Source organism: Colobus angolensis, unplaced genomic scaffold, assembly GCF_000951035.1.
Source record: "Colobus angolensis palliatus isolate OR3802 unplaced genomic scaffold, Cang.pa_1.0 Scaffold3, whole genome shotgun sequence".
In the NCBI taxonomy this organism is placed as follows: domain Eukaryota; kingdom Metazoa; phylum Chordata; class Mammalia; order Primates; family Cercopithecidae; genus Colobus; species Colobus angolensis.
Genome location: NW_012116265.1, coordinates 4,237,031 through 4,254,362, shown reverse-complemented (window position 1 = coordinate 4,254,362; position 17,332 = coordinate 4,237,031). Strand labels below are relative to the sequence as shown.

The window sequence follows — 17,332 nt, the reverse complement described above, 5'->3', positions numbered from 1 at the left end:
AACCTTGTACAGCGGCGATTCTCCACTCCAATCCTGGTTCTCTTCCATGTGGGGAGTGGCTATGGCCGCAAGAAGAAAACCAAGCATATGGCTCTGTCCTTCTGGACATGTCTACGATGTTGGCTGGGCTGCTTTGGAAAATCCCATTTTCTCTCCTACAGCTATATGACCTCAAGTTGTCATTTCGAATAAAGTATGCTTCCACTGATTTTTATGAACACAGACAAAAGCTGCTACAACCTTCCCCCCCCCCACCACCACACCAAACCTTTCAAACCAACTGTAGTTGCTATGTAGGGTTATTTGTTTCTAAGGCAACAGCGTATATCTAAGTACTAATGGCCTGTCCTTTTGCCAGGCAACAAACAGCCTTGTGATGCAACTGCACCTGTCTCGGCTACGCGTTACTATGGAGACGCTCCAGTTGCTATGGGTACCATCACGCTAATCGCCTAGCAAAGGCAGACATACAGCAGTCTTCTCAGAGAGCCCAGCTGTTCCTCCCTGTCTCTTGCTGAAGACTGATTGTCTAGGGCCTGTGATGGAATGCTTCTCAACTGAGATGCAGAAGAACTTCATTAATGCTATTTCAGAAGATCACTTTGTGCTCCCTCCTCTAGAACAAACAGCAGACTAGGAAAAGAATCTGCAAAGAAGTGGACTGTAAAATCCCTGAAGTCTATGACATCATGCCATCCCTAATTAACCTCAACTTTCTGTCCAAGGATAATTCCTTTTAACTAGGTGGTTACGATAGAAACATTTCTATACATTTTAAAATATTTTTTGTAGAGTTGAGGAATGCATTTCAAACTCAAGCACTGTGTATTGATAAAAATCGATCTTAAAAATTTGGTTCTGATTATTTGGCTCTCTTTTGGAATCTAACATTAAGACACTTTTTTTAAAAAGTGACAGGCTACTTACCCTCCCTTCCAATTACATTTTTGTAAAAATGGTACCCATGACCTTACTGTCTCAAACAAACGGGCATGTGAGAGGAAGAAATGTCTCTATTGTTTCTACTGTTCTCCTTGAAGAAGCAAAGACCAAGTAACCACAACAAATGGTCACCTGGGAGCACCGTCTACATGGAGACTGAGAAAGACAACAACGGGGACAAATGAGTGAGCCTCCTCTGATCGTCTGCAGAGACCAGCCAGATGAGAGGACGATGGAGTCGCCTGCTTGACTCGTTCCTCTACTTTGATCCCAACAAAACGTGACAAACACCAAGATGTGAAAGCCATCAACTTTTCTTTGTAAATGTTTCTACCCAGGAAGACATGATTTCACCCACTATGAAGCCTTCTGGAAGCACATTCCTCTGAAGCTGCAGCAGCGGTAAGGTTTGTAGGAAATACAACAATGGATATGCCTCCTAATAATACTTAATTTCTTTCTCATTTACCTGCAGTTATTTTTAAAATCTCATACGGCCTATTAAATTAATTTCCACGCAGGTCTCTGCCAAAATAATGCCATTTCAGTAGACCAAAAAAAGAAGTCTGAATTGCTTACCTTTGATATGCCTGAGGACAGGTGGGAGGTGTATTGAACACGTGTGGGTGTGGGTGATAAGGTGTCTTTTTCAAAGCCTGAATTAGATTTTGTCTATACTCTGGGTCTATGCACCACAACGACCCTTTCCCAATACTCTGCAAAGAAAATTAAAATACAAAGGCATTAATACAGAATTATTAAGTACTTTGCAATAAGTAGATATATAACTATTATCACTTGTTTATTTTTAAAATTTTCTCATTTGTTGACTGTTTGCCAGCCATAAATATTATACTGACAGTAGAACTCCATAAAATGCACTTCAATCTTATTTGTATTATGTTTGATAGGCAAAATGAACATATTATTACCATATTATGGTGATACAACAATATTACAATTTTCATATGCAAACTACCAAAAAAAGAAGCATCTCATTTTTCAGCGTCAACGTTGAAGAACATGTGCATTCTCTTCTAAAAATGAGTTTAACTGTGTCAGATTTCTAATGTTTGGGGAAGAAAAAAAAAAAAGAGGGCCAAGACACCCCCAAAAGTCCATCTCTGCTCTAAAAATTTAGTTATGTTTTAAAACCATATGACATCGGCACCATTTTATAACAACAGAAAAGTAATCTCCTTGTTTTCTTCCGACTTACTCACAAAAGAATGACATTTACTCTTGGAATGGGATTCTGTAATTACCTTCCCTAAGAAACAAAAGAACTCAGGCAGCAATGGTAAGCCCAATTCAGAATCCACTATTTATTTTTTGGATTCCTCAGTTCCCAGCAATCGACTCCAGCCGTTAACAGTTGAATCTTTAGAAGTCAAACTTTAAAATGCAAATTTTCTAAAACTGTTCTGTGGAGAGAGGGAGGCTTCCTGTGAGGCCCACTTCCTGTGAGGCGTTTGGTCTATGGACAGCCTATTTTTAAAAATGTAAGTCCTTCCTTTGAGGCCCCCCTGGAACTGGCAGCAGGCCCACAGGCAGTTGCTCCTCTGGCTGCACACTTTCAAGTGACCGAATGTACCCAAACTGTTTGATAAGGTCATTTGTAAATATTTACTGATTTGCAGAGAAAAGAAGTTAAATTACATAAACCCGTGCCTACCTCCTGCTTTCAGCCAACAGTAAGATTGATGTTGTCCTCCAGCATTTAGAAAGCAAACAAGAAGCTGTTTAACTAACATGGGGGAAGGGGACAACCCAAAAAAATCCCATTGAAGGAGCTGTAAAAACAAGTTACTCCTAAAATCTTTTATAAAGTTTTAAAAAATCTGTGTTTCAGTCATCAGTTCACCCAAGTAGTTTCCTTACAAACATTATTCACAGAGCCCATTAAAATACTTTATTATCAACAACATCAGCAAGCTGTGCAACTGGAATTAACTCTTTCTGGTGCAATGAGAATAGGGGAATTGCTCAAAGCCACAGCTGGGGCTGGAACCTCTGACCACTCTAGTCAGCCATCCCCACGTGCAGGCCTGACCCCAGACACAGGTCAGAGTCTGGCTGGACACTCTATGCTCAAACATCAGTGTTCTCAGTTTAACCAACCGGATGTTTAAAGACCTGAAAGATTTCAACTTTGGAAAATTCAACATTCCTATGTGTTTTTTCCTTTCACGCACACATTCTCAAACCCAGAATAGTTCAGGGGGAGCAGTGAGACTTTCCAAGTAAATCAGGCGGGTCACTCAATAATCTGCCCTGGAACCTTCATCCTTTCCTTTGGGAAAGAGTTGTGCAGAAGAAAGCCAAAAGCTAAGAAGCAGAGAGGTTTTGGGGGAAAGAGAGGAGACAGGTAACTACCAAATTTGGGTAACATAAAACAAACCACCAAATCCTGTCAACAGTAGGGGTGTGGTGTGATTCCATCAAAGGCTCCGGGTGGAGCCCTGGGCCAGCGGGACCTGCCTTTCTGATCTCTTGCACCCAAGGCGCCAAACCAGCAATAGCTACACTGAGGGCCATGGCTGACATGTGACCCAAACATTTCTGCAATGATATTGTCTCAATTCTGGAAACCCAATGGCTTTTGTTCTCATCATGGTGGCTTTCAGGGTGGGACCATTTAATCTTACGCTAAAAAAAATAAATATGACAAAGAAATGAAGGACAAACAGTTGGCCCTCTCAGGGAAATAACCATAAGCCAACAATATGGTTTCTCCTAATCCTAACCTAAGTGTCTTGTTTACCGTACCCTTGTATACCCATATTAATGTATCCTGCCATTTAAAAGTGAGGCAGATTGAACCCAGGAGCCAGAGGCTGCAGCGAGTGGAGATTGCGCCATTTGCACTCCAGCTAGGGCAACAACACCGAAACGCCATCTCAAAACACATAAATAAATAAAACTAAAAACAAAAGTTAAGCAGAATAAATCCCCAGGACTGTGCAGGATATTCACAAGGTAATTGATCCAGATGCAGAGAGGCAGGCTGAAGAACAGTAAGAACAGGTGGTCCGGAGCCACACAGACATTTCCTGAGTGGCCCTGCACAAATCACAGCGCCATGGGAAGTCTTGGCTTCCTCACTGGTAAAACAGTGACCCACTTAGAGATAGTTGGGAGGCTCAGAGATGGCATAATATAAAACACCTTGAGTTGCGGCCCTACCTACAGGTACTCAATAAATGGCAGATGGCATCATGAAAATCTCCTTTTGGACACAAGAAAGAGAGTGAAACTGGCTGTACAATGTCTTTCATTGAACCAAATCTGATTGATTTTCATCACCAACAGCAGCAGTGGGAAGGGCCTGCAGCAAACAGACGGGGCGAGTGAAGATAAAATGATCATCTATTCGAATGCACTGGTAGTCCTGGCTCAACAAATTCACTGGGAAGAGCTTTTCAACATTCTCAACTCCCCCTCTATTTTCATCACTCCCTACATCTGCTTTCTATGAACCCCACACTCCACACTCACTCACTACTGGGACTTCTACCTTGCTCAGGAAGCTACTGTCACCGATTCATGATTACCTGGCTACTAAAAGTCTTTTGCCCAGGTCTCTGCACTGTCAACATCAAGCTGAGGTTTAATTCCAAAGTTGGTCAGTTCATCGTGACCATCTCCCAACATTTTTTTTTGTTTTTTTTCCTTTGAGACAGTCTTGTTCTGTCACCCAGGATGGAGTGCAGTGATATGATCTGGGCTCACTGCAACCTCCACCTCCCAGGTTCAAGTGATTCTCGTGCCTCAGCCTACCAAGTAGCTGGTATTACAGGCATGTGTCACCATGCATAGGTAACTTTTTTTTTTTTTTTCAGTAGAGATGGGGTTTCACCACGTTGGCCAGGCTGGTCTTGAACCCCTGGCCTCAAAGGACCTGCCCACCTCAGCCTCCCAAAGTGCTGTGGGAGCTTGGCTCATAAGGTTCCTACCCTGATCTACTTGGCATTTTACAATAAGAAAGGTCTGAAATTGCTGATAGCTTTTTACAATCCAGACACTAATTTCAACATATCTCATACTTAGCAATGCTGGCATTCCAAAGAGGAAACAAACAAACAAAAGACATCTTAAGGACACACCCACGGGAGGGCCACCAGCAACCACAGCACAGTATCGGGCTGCGCTTGGAAGGCCCACGAAGAGAGGCCGGCACCACGTCTCATTTTCAAGCATTTTCCTGGGTTTCATGTAACAGTTTGGAGTAGTAAAATGGTTTACTTGAAAACTTTAAAAATGGAAATATGCAAAGGATAGAATGCTCAAGTTACTTAGGCCAGGAAAAATTACATTTAATGTTCCTAATAGGAGAGAGAAGGTTATAACTTGATTATACTTGTATAGTAAGTTTGAGAGTTGGAGCTTTCTTAGAAAAATATCTGCATCTTATCTGAAGACAAGACCATGGAGTGCTTTTTTTTTTTTTTTTTTGAGATGGAGTTTCACTCTTGTTGCCCAGGCAGGAGCACACTGGCACAATCTTGGCTCACTGCAACCTCCGCCTCCCGGGTTCAAGCTTCTCATGCCTCAGCCTCCTGAGTAGCTGGGATTACAAGCACCCACCACCACACCCAGCTAATTTTTGTACTTCTAGTAAAGATGGGGTTTCTCCAGGTCGGCCAGGCTGGTCTTGAACTCCTGAAGTGATCCGCCCACCTTGACCTCCCCAAAGTGCTGGGATTACAGGCATGAGCCACTGCACCCGGCATGGAATGCTTTTTGTAAAAAAAAAAGAAATAGGCCGGGCGTGGTGGCTTCCGCCTGTAATCCCAGCACTTTGGGAGGCGAAGGTGGGTGGATCACCTGAGGTCAGGAGTTTGAAACCCGCCTGACTAACATAGTGAAACTCCATCTCTACTAACAATACCATAATTAGCTGGGCTTTGTGGCAGGTGCCTGTAATTCCAGCTACTCGGGAGGCTGAGGCAGGATAATCTCTTGTACCCGGGAGGCAGAGGTTGCAGTGAGCTGAGATCGCGCCATTGCACTCCAGCCTGGGCAACAGAGCGAGACTCCGTCTCAAAAAAAAATAAAAATAACTGTGAGGGCCAGGCACCATTAAGTGTTAAGGAATTCAAAATAATAAGGGAAGAATATTCATTTATAGAAAAGTATGTGTTTGTATTCACACTCACATTTTTGTGTGCATATACATATATACACTAACCCCCAGAAAAAAAGCTAATGAGAAAAGTTACATGGGAAAATGAGTAAAAAAAATTATGTATAAGCACAAGTTTATTTTAAAATTAAAAATCACCTGGGGAATAAAAATCAACTCCCTGTTAGAAATTAAAAAAAAAAAAAAATCAATGTACAAAAAGAAAAGCAAACAAGAGCCCATATTGTAGGAAGAAATGGTTAGCAAAAAATGTTTAAAAAAAAAAAAGTAATTAAATCTTTTTTTTTTTTTTGAAATGGAGTCTCACTCTGTCGTGCCCAGGCTGGAGTACAGTGGCACAATCTCAGCTCACTGCAACCTCCGCCTCCCGGGTTCAAGCGATTCTCCCGCCTCAGTCTCCCAAGAGGCTGGGATTACAGGTGCCCACTACTATGCCCAGCTATTTTATTTTACTTTTTTTTTTTTGTATTTTTAGTAGAGACGGGGTTTCACCATATTGGCCAGGTTGGTCTCGAACTCCTGACCTCAGGTGATCCACCTGCCTTGGCCTCCCAAAGTGCTGTGAATACAAGCGTGTGCCACTACGCCCAGCCTATATTTTAAACATTGTTATTCAAACTGTGGGCCAGATACATTCATGGGTCATGAAATGAATGGAATGGATCATAAGCAGCACTATTTTAATGGAACAGAATGTAACAAACTGGAAGCAAATAGAATGGACTACAATATATCTGCAGTAACAAATAGTGAAATTTGTATTTGCATAGTTGTGTATATACATGTTTACTGATCACCAAGTAACATACACTTTCTACTGGGAAGCTGGGTCAACAAAGTTTGGTAACCACTGATCTAGGACAGTAGTGTCTGGTTGCGTCTTTTCCCCCTTCTCACCACTTGTGAGGAAGAAAGCCCCCTGTCAGCAACAGTGGGGGACTTACACACGGCTCTGGGGCAGTGCCTAAGGAATGGGGATAAGGAGGCAGGCCCCATGTCAAAGGGGAGCAGGCGCTACCTCTGCCCAGGCCTCTCCTGCCCTGGCTAGGGCAGGGTAGCCTGTAACAATTTTAGTTTGTCCAGAACGTTCAGGTATGAAAAGAAACAAACAAACAAAAAAGACAAAAGGACCAAAAAAAAAAAAAGTATGATTTTAGACTTTAAAATTAAAACAGGCTTACGCCTGTAATCCCAGCACTTTGGGAGGTTGAGGTGGACAGATCACCCGAGGTCAGGAGTTCAAGACCAGCCTGGCTAACATGGTGAAACCCCATCTCTACAAAAATACAAAAATTAGCCTGGCATGATGGAGGGTACCTGTAATCCCAGCTACTTGGGAGGCTGAGGCAGGAGAATCACTGGAACCCTGGAGGCAGAGCTTGTAGTGAGCTGAAATCACGCCATTGCACTCCAGCCTGGGTGGCAGAGTGAGACTCCGTCTCAAATAATAATAATAATAATAATAATAATTTAAAAATTAAAACAATACTGAAAGTTTACATTTTATAACAATCTTATTATGCAGGTGATATTTACACTTCAGAAATATTTAAGACAATTGTAACCCTGTAAAGCTGATGAGATATTAAAACAAGACAAAAACAAAAACAAAACGGAGTGGGGAGCTGTGTTGGTGATTTGGAAACAATATCTTTTGATGTTTCTGACACACCATTTTGGAGGGTGCTTCTAACACTAACCACCTTCATTCATTCCTTCCTTCATTAGCTCATGCATTCATTCATTCATTCCTATGGTACCTAACACATGCCAGGCACCATGAAGGATCCATTTGTGAATACAAAACAATACAAAAAGGAGACCACCCTCCTGACGTTTGGATTCTAGAAGGGAAAAAACATACTAAGTAAAGAAATAAATAAGCAAGATTATGACAGACTGTAATACCTGTTAGGAAGGAAACAGAATAAGCCATGAGTTAGAAGAGAGGAAGTTGCTGCTGTGTGAGAAATAAATGGGCTGGAAGTGGCAAGAGCACCTGCAGAGAACTGACACGATGGTCCGGGCCTGAGATGACCACGGGTGTTGGTTCAGGTGGCAGCAATGAGTTGGAGAAAGGAGGACAGCTCCCAAATGTACTCTGAGGCCAGGTGGCGGCTCACACCTGTAATCCCAGCACTTTGCAAGGCCAAGGCAGAAGGACAGCATGAGTCTGGGAGTCGGAGACCAGCCTGGGCAATACAGTGAGACCCCATCTCTAAAAAAATAAAAATAAAAATTAGCCAGACTGCTGCTTAAGCCCAAGAGTTGAGGTTACAGTGAGCTATGATTGTGCCACTGCACCCCAACCCAGGCAACAGAGCAAGACCCTGTCTCTTTCTCAAAAAAAGGAGATAGAGCAGGGCACAGTGGCTCACGCCTGTAATCCCAACACTTCAGGAGGCCAAAGCAGGTGGATCATCTGAGGTCAGGAGTTCAAGACCAGCCTGGCCAACATGGTGAAACCCCATCTCTACTAAAAATACAAAAAATTAGCTGGGTACAGTGGCATGTGCCTGTAATCCCAGCTACTCGAGAGGCTGAGGCAAGAGAATCGCTTCAACCTGGGAGGAGAAGGTTGTGGTGAGCCGAGATCGTGTCACAGAACTCCCGTATGGAAAACAAGAGTGAACCTCCATCTCATAAAAAAAAAAAAAAAAAGAGAGAGAGAGAGAGAGAAACCTGATAGATAGCAGTTGACACTGGCAATGCAGATCAAGTAGGAGAAGTAACTGATATTCACTAATGGTGTGGGATCGTTTAATTTCCCATATGAAAAAATATGTATATAAACATATGTACTAACTGGGTTTGTGTACGTATACTTTGTGATATTCTTATGATGATGCAATTGCCTAACGATGTATTTCTCAAAACATACTCCTCCATTACGCAATGAGCGACTGTACCTGGAGGAACGGACTGCGTAAGCCACCTCTCTTCCCTCTGCTATACCCTCATTGACCCCAACCTTCCCAACAGAAGCTCATGAATGTCATGGTAGACCTGAGGTCGTCTGGCTTTAGAGGTTTAACATCAACTGGTTCCTCTGTAACAGGAGTTAGTAAACTCTTCTTAAACAACTTGTCTTTCCTTTACCAGCCACCTCTAATCCATGGCCAGGTCCAACGACTTCTCAAAGTACATTCTATAGTATCTGTAGGTCACATGGTCTCTGTTGCAACAACCCAGCTCTGCCATCATAGCACAAAAGAACCATCAATGTAAACAGATAAACGTGGCTGGGCTTCAGTGAGACCTTATTTGTAAAAACATCGTCCATAGTTCACTGCCCACGGTCCTACGGCTCCAATACTAGCACCCAGGATTCAGACTCACACCTCCCAGTTTTAGGAACCTTACAAACCAGAGAAGGGGTTTTCGGGGCTAAGGGATTTGGGCTGGGTCCTGTGGGATGGGTGGGGTGTTGATGATGGCCTAAGTGTTCCATGGTCGAAAAGGAAGACCCCGGTGGGGGCTACAGGCACAGACTAGAGTAAGTTACCCCATCCGTAGTAAAAACACATACCTGGTTGAGCTGCACCTACCATCACTGCCTTGAGAAATCACCGCATATGTGCAGCTCACTCCCCACCCCAGGTCTTAATTTCCTCATCTATAAATTAGGTGCTGAGATGAAATCATCCCAAAGGCCCATCATTCTATGCTTTGGGAACGTGTGATTACAGATTAATTAGAATACATGGGTCCTCATGTCTCCATCTCCTCCCCAGTTTACCAACACAGCCAGCTTTCTGTTCTAGGCCAGTACCACGCATGTGTGGGGTCAGTGAGAAACACATTATTGTGCTTTCAAAGCGGAGCCCTTACTTGGCTGACATGGACATTGGAGCCAGACAGACCTGGGTCCAAGTCTTGTTTCAATTTCCCAGCTGTGTGGATTTGGACAAAATACGTAACTGCTCTGAGCTTCAAATTTTTCATCCACAAATGGGAGTGACTTAATAATGCCTGCTTCGCAAGATTGTTGTCAGGATTAAATGAGATAATATTCTGCTTGCTTGGCACACAGTAGCAGTTCAATAAATACCAGCTTCTCGGGCCAGGCGCAGTGGTTCACACCTGTAATCCCAGCACTTTGGAAGGCAGAGGCAGGCGGATCACCTGAGGAGTTCGAGACCAGCCTGGCCAACATGGTGAAACCCTGTCTCTACTAAAAACACAGAAAATTAGCCAGGCATGGTGGCAGGCGCCTATAGTCCCAGCTACTTGAGAGGCTGAGGCGGGAGGATCACTTGAACCCAGGAGGTGGAGGTTCCAGTGAGCCAAGACAGTGCCACTGCACTCCAGCCTGGGCAACAAGAGAGAAACTTTGTCTCAAAAAAAAAAAAAAAAAATCAGCTCTTCTTATTATGGTAGTAACAAAATATTAAATAGCCAGCTTTCCTTGACACTGAGCTCCAAACCATTCAGTGCCTGCCCAGATGGAATAGGTGCTTGTCAAATTGTGAAATCATGCAGATTTCATCTAAAAACATTGCATATGACTATTTCCTTTCCATAGTCTGATGTTACTTTCCTTGGTCCAAAAGAAGTGTTTTGTTTCAGATGCATTAAGATGGTGGTGGAAATGGAAGGATTAAAATAGAACAAAGCAAAGAGCCGGCCACTGGAGTAGTGCCAAGAGGGACGTGGGACTTTGAGAAAGCCACTTGCTTTGAGTCATGTCTTTGTGCACACTGAGAGATGCTCTGGCTGGTACAGCAGTCCAGGGCTTCCTAGAGAGGTCACTGCCCCAAAGGGCTTGCCACCTGCCACCTCCTTCCTTGAGAAGGAGAGGCCCTGCCCTCCACACTGCATGGGGGCAGGACAGGGCAACAGCCTGACTTAGAGAATAAAACTGGAGTGGGCAGAGGTGGATAAGAGAAGGGTCTCCCTGGCTGGGACAGCTGGGCCTCTGAGGCCACTGTTCTCTCAGGGATCCTTGAGCTCATGGTGGGAACTGGAGCAGATATGGTCCACTTCCTCACCACCAAAAGACACCTGTAGCTTTATAGAGAGGTGGCCCAGAGGTGGCACTCCTCATCAAGCTGTCATTCTGTCCAGCATATCCCATGGTCTCCCAGGATCTGGCAGGCTTGAAGGCTTCTCCTGGAAATGGCCTAGGTTTATTTCACTATGAGTGCCCAGCTAATTCCCTGGGGCCCCTGAACACTGGCCTTGCGTTTCTGCCCCCTGTGCACAAAGTGCCTTCCCCTCCTGCCAAGACTGGCTCCTCCTCTACTCTGGACCTGGCTCTGGCTCAACTCCTCAGGGCCCAGCTGCCCCTAAAGGAGGAAGGAGAGAGGGAAAGAGAGAGGGACGAGAGAGGAAAAGAAAGGGATGGAAAGACAGGGGAAGAAAGAGAGACAGGGAAAGAAAGAGGGAGAAAGAGAGAGAGAGGGAGTGGGGCAGAAAGAGAGGGAGGGAGAGAGGTAAAAATGGGAAGAAGGGAGGAGGGAAAGGATGAGAGGAAGAGGGAGGGAAGGAGAAACAGGGGAAGGGAAGAGGGAGGGAGGAAGTAAGGGTGAGAGAGAGAAGGAAAAAAACGGAGACAGAGGGAGTGAAGGAAGGAAAGGAGGAGAGAGAGAGAGGGAGAGAGGCAGTGAAGGAGAGAAAGAAGGAAGGCTGGGGCAAGAGCTGATACCCTCACAGCTGCAGGTTCCCCCATGTTTCCACAAAACTCATCCTCAGCCCCCATCACCACCACTACCACCTCCACCACCACCTCCAGCACCACCACCTCCAGTACCACCAGCAGCAGCACCATCACCACCACCTCCACCAACACCACCACCAACACCTCCACCAGCACCACCACCACCTCCACCAGCACCACCACCACCTCCACCAGCACCACCACCTCCACCACCTCCATCACCACCACCACCACCACCACCACCACCACCACCACCACCAGCACCATCACCTCCACCACCACCACCACCAAGCCAGAATGCAGACTTTAGTGGGTCACAAACCCATTCAAACTTCCATGGGCCTAATGAAAAGTGGATCCTTGGGCCTGATTTTGAAGCAGGTCCCTGAACACCGCTTGTAAAGAGCTAACAGCACAGGTGTTGGGCAGGGCCCTGTGACACAAAGGCAGGGTGATTTTCCTTAAGGTGGGAACCTCTAGAGGAACACAAACAAGAAGTGATTACAAAGGATTACACAAGCTGGCCAATGGGCTGCCGGACAACAGAGGACGAAAAAGATGAGCCCTGAGGGAGGAAGGGATTAAAACTGCACACACGTGCACCAGCTCCTCCCTGGGCCCCATGCCCCTGAGGGCTCATGCCCCTGCTCAGGAAGCCCCTCCAGCTCCCACCTGGGCTATCCCCACGGGAACACCCCCACACCCCCTGCCTCTTAGAGACTGAGTTCTCGTCACCACACCTCCTCTGGCCTTCCCACCAAACCCCTGCATGGGGTCCAAGTTCCCAGGATCATGTGTCTCTTTCAAGATCATGAGAGACAAATACTACAAACTAACCCATGACTATGTGCCCATGAGGGGCCAGAGGCAATGCCAGGGCTTTCCCAGAGAACATTCTGGAAAGAACCCCCATGTGTGTGTGGCTCCCAACAAAGGGATCAAGTGCTATGTTTCTTGTCTACACTGCTAACCTGCTGTTACTGGGGACAAACCACTTGTCTTCTCAGATTCACAATCTCTTCATCTATATATTGGCAAAAATACCAACTTCTCCAAAAGTCATTTTGGGCTTAAATGGGATGATGACGTACACATTGTACCTAACACCATACTCAGCATGGGAAAGGCAGTTAATCCACTTAATTCTCCTCTCTGTCAAGGGACGTCACAGTAGAAGTTAGTTGGTACTAGCAGAAAAACAAATAGAACAGAGCCAAGTTATTCACCATGAACTTATGGCCTCTGTTTCAAAATATATAGGGAAGGAAGGCCAGGTGCAGTGGCTCATGCCTCGTCACAGGACTTCCAGGAGGTTGAGATGAGAGGACTGCTTAAGCCTAGGAGGTCAAGTCTGCAGTGAGCTATGATCGAGCCACTGTACTCCAGCCTCGGTAACTGAACAAGACCCTGTCTTTAAAACATATATATATATTTTAAATATACATATATGTATATTCTTCCATATCAAAATGTTTAGCAAGTGACTAATTCCTGAAGGCCCTTCATTTTCTAAAATTCTATCGTTTACAGTCTAACGACATTGGGGAAATGTTTACCCTTCAAAAGTTTAAAAAGAAAACCAGACAAGTACATAAAAGAGGGAAGAAGAGAGGGAAAAAGAACAAAACTGATTACAAAGAATTTTTTTCTAGATACCTCATTGTCTATTCCCATAACAAAATAGACAATTATTCCAGCAGTTTAGATTAAAAAACAAAAAGAAAAAGATTGCCGTAACAACCGTTAAAATTGCAGTTTTATGTCCAACCTTGCTCTCTAACAGTTTTTGTTTGCTGTTGTTTTATCAGAAGGAAAGATGGAAGGGGGAAATTATCATTTCTTTCTCAAGATCCTGGCCCCATGAGCCTCAGTGTAGCCCTAGTTCCTAAGAGCAGCACCAACAGGCAGGGAAGAGGGGCTCCAGTGCCCTGCAGACAGCACCAGGTTCTCTGGCATCAGGAGCTGGATACAGAGTCCCTGATAATGCCAGCCACAGAATATTTCGAACTCACCAACATGTCCTCTAAATACCAGATAGGAAAAGGCTTCCCCTCTTGCACCTGTCTCACTATTATTTTACAGATGTATTCTAAAAGCCATAAAGATGGAAATCACTATATAGCGTGTCACTCAGACACCTGAGCTCTGTGATGACTTTAATGCCCCATAAGTCTTTCAGAAATTCACCTCATATACCTCGGAACGCCCCTCCATCCGCATGGGAACGCACGTGGAACAGGTGGACTTCTTTTAGGCCCATGGGTAGAACGGTAAGGACTCTTGTAAATGCTGCTTCTGTAGCAGAGAAGTTGGACAGTATGTGTGTGTGCTTATGCGTGTTTGAATGGATGCAGGAAAAATCAATAATCTGCTTGCATCGACACCTAAATAAAACCAAAATAATCCCATGATTTGCCTAAAACCAAATTAATCTCTAGGAAAAACCTGCTCTGGCAGAGTTGTGTGGGGGTGGGAATTATAAAAGAAAAGCAGAATTTCCCTGGGCTTGAATTTCCCCGAGCTTCCGCTTTGCAGGAATCTCTGTTCCGTTACTCACTATTTTGAGAGCGCCCTGCTTCTTCCTCTTTCTCAGCACCACACGTCAATGTCATTTTCACAGTGGGGAGGGCCACAGGAAGCACACATCTGCAGCGTGTCACCTCCCGAGGCTGACAGATCTACTCAGTATTTGTTTGGGTTGAAAAGAGGTTTTTTTTTGTACTGTCTACACTATTGTTTCCCTAGTGCCAAAAGCAGTCGAGAGCTAGCACGCTAACAACGATCCATCATAAAATGATCATGAAAACATCCAAAATATATTGACTTTGAAATATCGTCGAACTCTTCACTGCTAAGTTCTAATAAAGAAAACGAAACAGAAACACACCCCTCATACTCCAAGTCAGAAAGCCAAAGAGGTGGCATCTTTAAAATCACTATCTAGCTAAATCATTTTTATCCAACTAAATCCTGGGATTCTCCTAAATTAGTTTTACCACTCTGTCTTGGGAAGGCCGTTAGCAAATAAAGGTTTAACTCTTCTCCATCTGAAACCTCACGGTATGACATAGGCTGGCTAAAAAGGGTAGAGGCACAGAAGCACTTTAAAAAACTTCAAACGCATGCAAAACACACAGGAAGCTAAAAAGCGGATCATTTTATATACTTCTAATAGCTGCCATGCTATGCCACTTCAAAGAGTCAAACTATTACTTAAATGAACTCAATATATTATGTGGCATGAAGCCATAAACTCACATGTACAAAGTACACACGGATAGATTTTAAAATTTAACATGAAAGTTAAATAATTATTACAGAAAAACATAAAGTAACTAGAATAACTAACATAAAGTTACTCTATAATAACTTTATTATACGCTGGGCCCGGTGGCTCACGCCTGTAATCCCAGCACTTTGGGAACACTTTGGGATTAGCCGGGCGTGGTGGCGGGCGCCTGTAGTCCCAGCTACTCAGGAGGCTGAGGCAGGAGAATGGCGTGAACCCGGGAGGCGGAGCTTACAGTGAGCTGAGATTGCGCCACTGCACTCCAGCCTGGGCAACAGAGCGAGACTCTGTCTCAAAAAAAAAAAAAAAAAAGAAAAACAAAACAAAACTGTATTATAGAAAAAAAATGCACATTTGAAAAGTTTTGTCTCCTGATAGGAAACAGGAATGTACAATGATGTGGTAAACTTGTCTGGAACGTGGGCATGTTCCTCTTTTTTTTTGTAACAGTTGTTCGTATCATACCCACAATCTTACAGTCAAAATTGCATAAGTAAGTTACAAAGAGGACAAATGGTAAAGTAAAAGACGTTATATGGCCCTCCTCGTGCCTTTTTAAAAACAAAGTTTGAAAGGCAAGCTGACAGTGCTAGTAGAGATGAGGGGAAATAAAATTCACCACTCATTGCATTTACATAAATAATGTGTTTAAATACATAAATATTCATTTTTAAAGCTCAAGGCCTAGTAAAAGAATTTCTAAGCATACTGAATGAAGCGGAGGGGGAAGCTGACAGCCAGCTCTAACTCTGGGCTGCATCTGGGGGCGCACTCCTTCCAGTACCTCCACTTTCTTTAAGGTGATTCCCATGCTGCACACGGTAACAAACGAGTCAGGTTTTATGGACGGCAATAAAGGTAACGTGGGCCTGACACATGGACACCCTTGGTTGGGTTACAACTGGCCCACCTACTGCCACTTTATCTTCTGGTTGTCCGTAGTTACTCATCTATTTTTAAATGTTCCAATGTGATCTTATCAAATTGGCACATAATTTGATCACCATATTTCCATAACTGAAAGTTGTTGAAAGTGCCTGGCCAGGTAACAGTGACAGGGTATGTGTACTAAGCCAGAGAGCTTCACAGTTATGATTTTTTTATTTTAATAAATAATCATGAGCTCTTCTCTCTCACTCTCTCTCTCAGTGAAACACACACACTGGGTCGTCTGGTGTTTGTTCTTGTAGAGTGGCCATTGGCCACGAGATCACCTGTCACCCACCCTCCCTAATTTTCAACAGGCACCCTTCCTGGGAGTTCCTGGGTTGTGAGCCCGGCTTTTAGACACAGCATCCAGCCAACTGACACATCCACTTTTAAGGAGACACTGCCTCCACAGTGCCTCTCACTGCTAGCACAAGTACTCCAACCATGAAGGAGATCCCTTTCAACAAAAGGTGTCTAACACAGACTGCACCCTGATGTGGCAGCACCGGGCTCCAAAGATAAATCCGAAACCATCCCCGACCCACATGTGAGAAGCTGCAGGGACCAAATAACATTGTCAGTGTTACCGATTCCTTCAGCGTTCTTGGCAGCGCTGGTTAAGATATGGATGAAGTGCCCTGGGACCAGAGGATGTGCCCGAGGTTGCCAGGGAGAGGACAGGGGTGCCAGGGAAAACTGCAGGTAAGAGGCTGCCAGACCAGTGCTCCAGCGGGAACAGAGGGTCAGGGAGACAGAACAGGGATTGGAGGCAGAGGATAAATTAACACTGTGATTCGTGGGTAGGGGGACAGAGGAAAAAATTAAAGAAACAGAAGTGGCAGCAACCACGTGGAAAAGGCACTGATGCCTGAGCTACCTGTCCCAGTGGCTGTCCAGCCAGCCAGGGCTCAGCAAGCCGGCCTCCTGCTCCAGAAACCTCCCCTAGTCTCCCAGAGGCGTATGGTAGAGAATTTAAAAGGTAAATGACTCAACCCTAGCATCATATCTTCCTCAATCCCAGCATCTCATGTTCCCCACAAATTGTGCTCCTGTGAGATCAAAAGGTGGGAGCTGCTGACCTCGGCAGGTGTGTGTCTACCTCAGAAACTGCTGAGTTCTGCTATCAAAACTGAATCCCAGGCCGGAACGGTGGCTCACGCCCATAATCCAAACATTTTGGGAAATCGAGGTGGGTGAATCACTTGAGGTGAGGAGTTGGAGACCAGCCTGACCAACATGGTGAAACCCCGTCTCTACTAAAAAAATACAAAATAGGCCAGGCGTGGTGGCTCAAGCCTGTAATCTCAGCACTTTGGGAGGCCGAGATGGGCGGATCACGAGGTCAGGAGATCGAGACCATACTGGC

General features: G+C 44.7%; 1 protein-coding gene and 2 long non-coding RNA genes across 6 annotated transcripts in view; 2 read left to right on the top strand and 1 right to left on the bottom strand.

The window, feature by feature from the left end:
• Nucleotides 1–17,332, bottom strand: part of FOXN3 (forkhead box N3) — a 472,003-nt gene that overhangs the window by 193,235 nt on the left and 261,436 nt on the right. For all 4 annotated transcript variants that reach the window (XM_011949430.1, XM_011949431.1, XM_011949433.1 and 1 more), the window contains one exon: nt 1,522–1,658. In XM_011949430.1, the coding sequence (XP_011804820.1) occupies nt 1,522–1,658 (137 nt within the window). The remainder of the gene's footprint in view (nt 1–1,521; nt 1,659–17,332) is intronic.
• LOC105517061 lies at nt 1,114–14,155 on the top strand. The gene is made up of 2 exons (XR_001002602.1): nt 1,114–1,344; nt 13,556–14,155. It is a non-coding gene; the product is annotated as an uncharacterized LOC105517061 (long non-coding RNA).
• LOC105517060 lies at nt 6,190–7,691 on the top strand. Its single transcript, XR_001002601.1, has 2 exons — nt 6,190–6,409; nt 7,461–7,691. It is a non-coding gene; the product is annotated as an uncharacterized LOC105517060 (long non-coding RNA).